The sequence below is a fragment of the Acyrthosiphon pisum genome, chromosome A2 (assembly GCF_005508785.2).
Source record: "Acyrthosiphon pisum isolate AL4f chromosome A2, pea_aphid_22Mar2018_4r6ur, whole genome shotgun sequence".
Classification (NCBI taxonomy): Eukaryota; Metazoa; Arthropoda; class Insecta; order Hemiptera; family Aphididae; genus Acyrthosiphon; species Acyrthosiphon pisum.
The window spans coordinates 74,525,991-74,531,990 of NC_042495.1; the positions used below are offsets into that span (position 1 = coordinate 74,525,991).

The following is a 6,000-nucleotide window of genomic DNA, read 5'->3' on the forward strand; positions in this document are numbered from 1 at the left end:
GAGACAACACATGCTGGTGTGACGTCCTCTTAATGTTTTTAACACGTTATAATTAACAATGTGTATATTTTATATAAATATATGATATAACAATATATCTGTTACATAAGATTCGTTGAAAATATGCATGATATAAAATCCTAGACCTCGGAATATAAATTTGAGGCCCATTAAAAGGGTGCACCACCTGCACCTATACGCTGTAGTTAGTAGTTGCGGCACTGATTGTGTATTATATTGCTATATACTATTGTGTGTTTGTAGCCTTGTAGGTATATTTCAAAGGATTTATGTCTTTAACACGTGGTAACAGCTGTTTTAATTTTATAGTTCATAAAACTAAGAAGTCGTTATTTATAGAGTAATTTAATAGCACACTACATACCCAGTTAATAGTTATATAAATTGGACTTTAGTGTGTAATATAATTTTAAAAAGATAAACATTTATTTTACCTTTGGGTCTCTTGGGTATTTTCCCATCGATTTTCACGGTAACTGTAGGTGGTTCGAGTATGTTTTTGTCGTCCGAATCAAGTATGTCAAACACGTAAAAATAATTCTTATTTCCAGACATCCACGTGAAGTTCACATAACCCACCTGTGTGTAATTAACGTAAATAGAAATTTAGAACAATAATAATTTCATAATTTATTCTCGTCGTTTACCTCAGATGGAATGACTGGCAAGTACTGTTCAAAATTTTTGTCCAAAATGTACGGCGTGACTTTACCTTCCATAATTGCATATATTGGCATTTTCAGACCTGAAAAAATGGTACTTGAAGGTTTTATACTATAGATAGGTGTGTTGACGTTTTTTAGATGGCTTCTAGACGTTTGAATGACTCGAACCGTTTACTTTGGATGGCCACTCTTAAGTGAACATTGCATTAAGACTTAAATTAAATCTAACTTAATACAAAATAAAATAAAATTAAACTCAAATAAAATCTTACTTAACTTTTAAAAGTAAATTTGAACCGCTTACAAAAATGTCTGTTTTAATTTCGGCGTGTTGCCAATAAGCACCATTTATCTTTAAAGATTTGGCAATTAACATCTATATTATATATATTTATATTATCTTTTTAAATGTTTATTTTAATATATTATGTTGCACTTCCAGGAATCAAATGTTATTAAGATGTACTTATGAGTTAGGTAAAAAAAACCTATAGGTATTTTAAATTAAATATATATTTTAGTTTCTGAGCGAAACTGACGAATGTATTGATTTTATAATGATGTGTTTTTACTTTGTGTCCCTCATCACCTTTTGGGTCAGTAACATAATTGCTTCGATTTTCAACTTTGATGGTGGTTTCTGGTCAAATTTGATATAGTTGGTAAATTGGGGGTTAAAAGTCAAAAATTCCAAGTACTTTTCAAAATAATTGGAAAATATAAATTAAGGAAAACTGCAATTTTTACATAAAATCAGTTTTTGACAAAATAACGAATAACTCTATAGATACTTGAAGTTTTCACTTCATGTTTATAAATGCATTTTATATAGGTAGGTACATGATAACATTTTCAAAATATATTGACTTTCTCTGAGCAATTAACAAACATGAAACATTTTTGATATTCATTTAGTTTTTACAATTATTGTCGATAAAAATGTTTTAGTCTGTAAAAAAACATAAAAATGTAATACAATTTGTTGATTTTGAATTTAATGATATGAAAAACGATTCTGACAAAAACGGTCTGTTAATATTACTCTGTATATTTTTATTGCTATTATAGTAAAAATTCATAGTTAATTTTACCATTGTCCACAAATCTTTTAACCCATATCTATATGATTAATAAATGTAGCTAATAATTTTCGAGGGGAGCAATAATTTAATTATTCTTCAATTCGTGACTCGAGAGAGGTGACGCCCCCCTTACAAACAACAAATGTATTACGTCATACATATTTAATCTATTTAATAATCGAGTATAACTTATAAATTATAAATAACTTTTTTTTATTTTATTTATACAGAAAAATATTATAAAAAGTGTTCATGACAGTGACAGAGCTGGCACATTATTATTATTAGATTTTTTGACATGTAGGTATATGTATTATGACTGGAGTCATTCTATAATTTTGTGCAACACGGAAAGCGTTACAGTAGTTACGCAGTTGCCATAACAACCAAACAATAGCAAAGATGATATATTAATGTTACCTCTAGTTTATCCTTAGCAGCCGATTTAGGTATTATAGTAGGTATATTTAGGTTACTATAGCAACCTAATTATACTTTATTAGATTACATTACAAGTATTACATTATTAAAGCAATAATTGCTAAAAAAATTATTTTTAAACATGCAATTTTCAAGGTGAGGCGTGATTAATAAGAAGAGATATAAGAATAGATGTTATTAGTTACTCTTATTACTTAAGAAATTGTCTAATATAAGCAACTGCAAATACCTACATGCTATACATAACCGAAGTATATTATATGAATAAGTTGGTGGCTTAACCATGGTTAGTGCATGGATGCATTTATAATATAAAGAATTAAAAAAAATTATTTTGAAAAAATAACATTGTAAATGTATAAAAATATTTGTTGTTCTTAACAAAATGTTATTATATAGGTATTAACGTATTATTAATATTCACTGTTTTAATTTAATCAAGATTTATTAACTTTTAAGTTAAAATATGTATTAAAATTTAAAATATTAGAATATATAAATATAACCTTTAAAATATTAAATCGATAATATGTTTGACAAATATCAATATAATAAACTGTAAAAGATCCAAAATAAATGATAATATTGTCCGTCAGAAAAAGTTTATTATATAATAATTTAAATTAATTTAATAATATTTTTTAAGTTTTATTATAATAATATTATATTATTATGTTATAAATTCATAAAGATCTATGGGTTAATTTTTTTAGTTGTGAATAAATCTACGTGTGTGTATAATTTGATTTATAATAGTTATTTGTTCTAAGTATCAAAATGATGTAGGGTTTAACACTTAAAGTCTCACAATCCACTGCAGCTGTATAATATATAATATATTAATTAATTACAATTATTGATGAATAATAATATTGGTTCCATTATTTTGTTATTTGAGTAGATATACGTGTTCATCTATTTATTAACTTTTAAAAACCGGCAAGTTGAAATCGTGTATTTAGGTCCTATAATACGTATATATTATAGTTACGTATATTTTGTTTAATTAAATGAAAAATGAAAAATTGACAAGTAATTTGGTAAAATTTGATTCTCATATAAAATATTAGGTATTACCTTAAATTTATCACGGTACAATTGTGACTGCAAACTACTATTGTGTCCCACGAATGGAATATTTCTCATGTAGTAAATTCGATCGGTAACTTGCAAACCGTTTTAAGGGCCACAAGTCGGCTATATCATTATATTATCGATTATTTCCTTTTCACTAAAATTGATATTCGATATAAATCGAAAGTTATTATTGATTTATTATATTATTAAACACTAAATGTATTATTTTGAACTAATATTTTTAATTCTTTATATTTAGGGAAATTTAATAATGTTTGTCATAATAACAAAACAAAAAAAAAAAAATGATATCTAAGTAAAAAAAAAAATTTAATTATTTACAAAATAAGTGGTTTTTTTTAAAAAAATTGTATCGTGGATCTCGTATAATCTACATATGTATATATAATACAGTTAGACATTGTTTAGTGTTATTCTATGTTAATTTATAAATTAATGAAACATTAGGAATTTAGGTTAGGTTAGCTAGGCAGTGGCGCCGAACCCCTCGAGGTCGGGCCTTGGCTCGACATCTTTTGAAAATTTAGCATGGGGCCGCTTCATATTGGGCCGAAGTTTGTCTGCCAAACTGTATGAAAACTCCATAACAAAATTAAAGCCTACTCTTCTAACGTCTTCTAACTACAATATTTTGTTCATTTATTGTGTGCACTGTGCACTAAAATGTTTAATATATTTCTCTAACCCGTCTTGGTTGTCGGGGAGTACAAAAAAGTGTGATTTAAATTTTCTTTTAAACTGGGCATCATTATTTTTTGGGTAAAAACCAATACCTCCTCGGTCCTCCACCCCTTCAGGTACGCCATTGGGGCCATTTCAAATATTTTTTTCCCGACTAAATTTTTAGGACTTCGGCTACTTTTGTAAAGTATAAACAAGTTGTTTTGTACATTAACATCGACATGCCGTTCACTACGTTATTGAGTGTTAAATTAATTATATAAATTATTATTTGTTACGCTACCGTACCTATCTACAGTATAAATATTTCAGTCATTAGATAAGAACATAAGAATATAAGATTGACATCGTAGTCATCACTCATCTTACATGTCAGTCATATTATTCTGTAAGTATATAAATATAAGATACTATTTCTAGCATTTGTTAAATATATATATTATATATATGCACTTTAAATTTTATGTACTTAACAACTAGATGGTCTATTCAATATTTAGTTAAAGTCTAATAAATAAATTGTCTACATTTGTAAATTTTTAACATAACTATAGAATACAGTTAGTAGTACGAAGAAGTCGTATATATCGTATATATTCGTATAAGTGCATTCAAATAGTCGACTATCGGGATGCAACTAGAGGCGTTTTTCGTTTGGACGAGTGTAATCATTTTTCCAAAAAATAAATAGTGAGTTTGGGAGCGACTATCATTTATACCAGGAGTCGGTAACCTTTTTGAAGTGAAGGGCCAAAATATAAATAAAACATTTTTCATATTTTAAACAAAAATTTTAGGATCAAATTTAGTTTATTAAAAATTCTTAACGTTAACTGTTAAGTTAATCAAACCGCTTCGAATTCATATTCATATCCAATATCCTATAATAGTTCATGATTTTTATACAAATTATAAATTTTACTTGTGGGCCACATACAATTACAATGAGAGCCACACGCAGCCCCCGGCCCGACCCCAGATTTAATAACTATTCAGGCGAGTAAACTTATTTTTACTTGCGTGTGCGGTATGTACTTATAATATAATTTTATATTTATTATTTGTTAACAATACATTACTATATAGTATATTACAATATTACTATACCTGCAGTATCTATTTAAAATTAGGGTCCATTATTAATTATTATAATTATGTATTTATATATATTGTATGGGATTTTATTTTATTATTATTATTATTTTTTTTTTGTTAATTAGTTTTTACTGAGAGGGAGGGTACTACTGTAGGTTTAAACACATGTGTTTGTTAGTTTGGCAGATTTTTTAGTGGGCATACGTAGGTATCTTTGATGTCCGGGTGGGGGGTGGCAGCACTTCTCTCCGGACACTGGATTTTGCCCGAAGAAAAATGCCGCGCGCACCCGAGGTTTTGAACCGGCGTTGGTGCGCGTCGCAACTGACGTCTTAGTTTCGGCCACTCCGTTTCCCATTTTACTATTTGTATTATTTTAATTGAAATGCACATTAGTACAATATCACAATGTATCAAGTAATTTACCTATACTTAATCCAACTCATACTTCGTCCTAACGTATTTTTGATGGAATAAACACTCATCCAAACGGTAAATATATCTATATCTATTATCCGAAACAAACACATTTTGGGTTAATTCATCTCAAACAGCAATGGTGGGCAAGTTAATGAAAATAATTAACTGTGGAAAGTTAAGTTAATTCAATTAAATTACCTTCAGTTAAGTTAAAAGTTAACAAAAAAATAAAATTTAACTAGTTAAGTTAAAAGTTAAGATGGAAAATAAAATTAACTAAACTCAGTTAAAAAAAAGTTAATTTTTTTTTAAGTCATAATATTCATAATTCATCAATTGCCCTAGTATTTTGATTTGTACGGACATTAACCAAGACACTTAGCACTGTGCCAAACATAAAACTTAAAATTATTATTATATTTCGTTGTTAGCAGAAACTTATAAGTTATACGTTAATTTATAAACTCTAAATTATACTAAACTTATTATAGTCTAGA

The 6,000-nt window shown here is 27.4% G+C and overlaps 1 protein-coding gene across 1 annotated transcript in view; it reads right to left on the minus strand.

Annotated features, from left to right (window-relative positions):
* Positions 1-6,000, minus strand: part of LOC100569060 (protein shifted) — a 27,756-nt gene that overhangs the window by 11,678 nt on the left and 10,078 nt on the right. The window contains exons 2-3 of the mRNA XM_003241201.4: positions 669-766; positions 456-600 (exon numbers count right to left, since the gene is read on the minus strand). Of these exons, the coding sequence (XP_003241249.1) occupies positions 456-600; positions 669-766 (243 nt within the window). The remainder of the gene's footprint in view (positions 1-455; positions 601-668; positions 767-6,000) is intronic.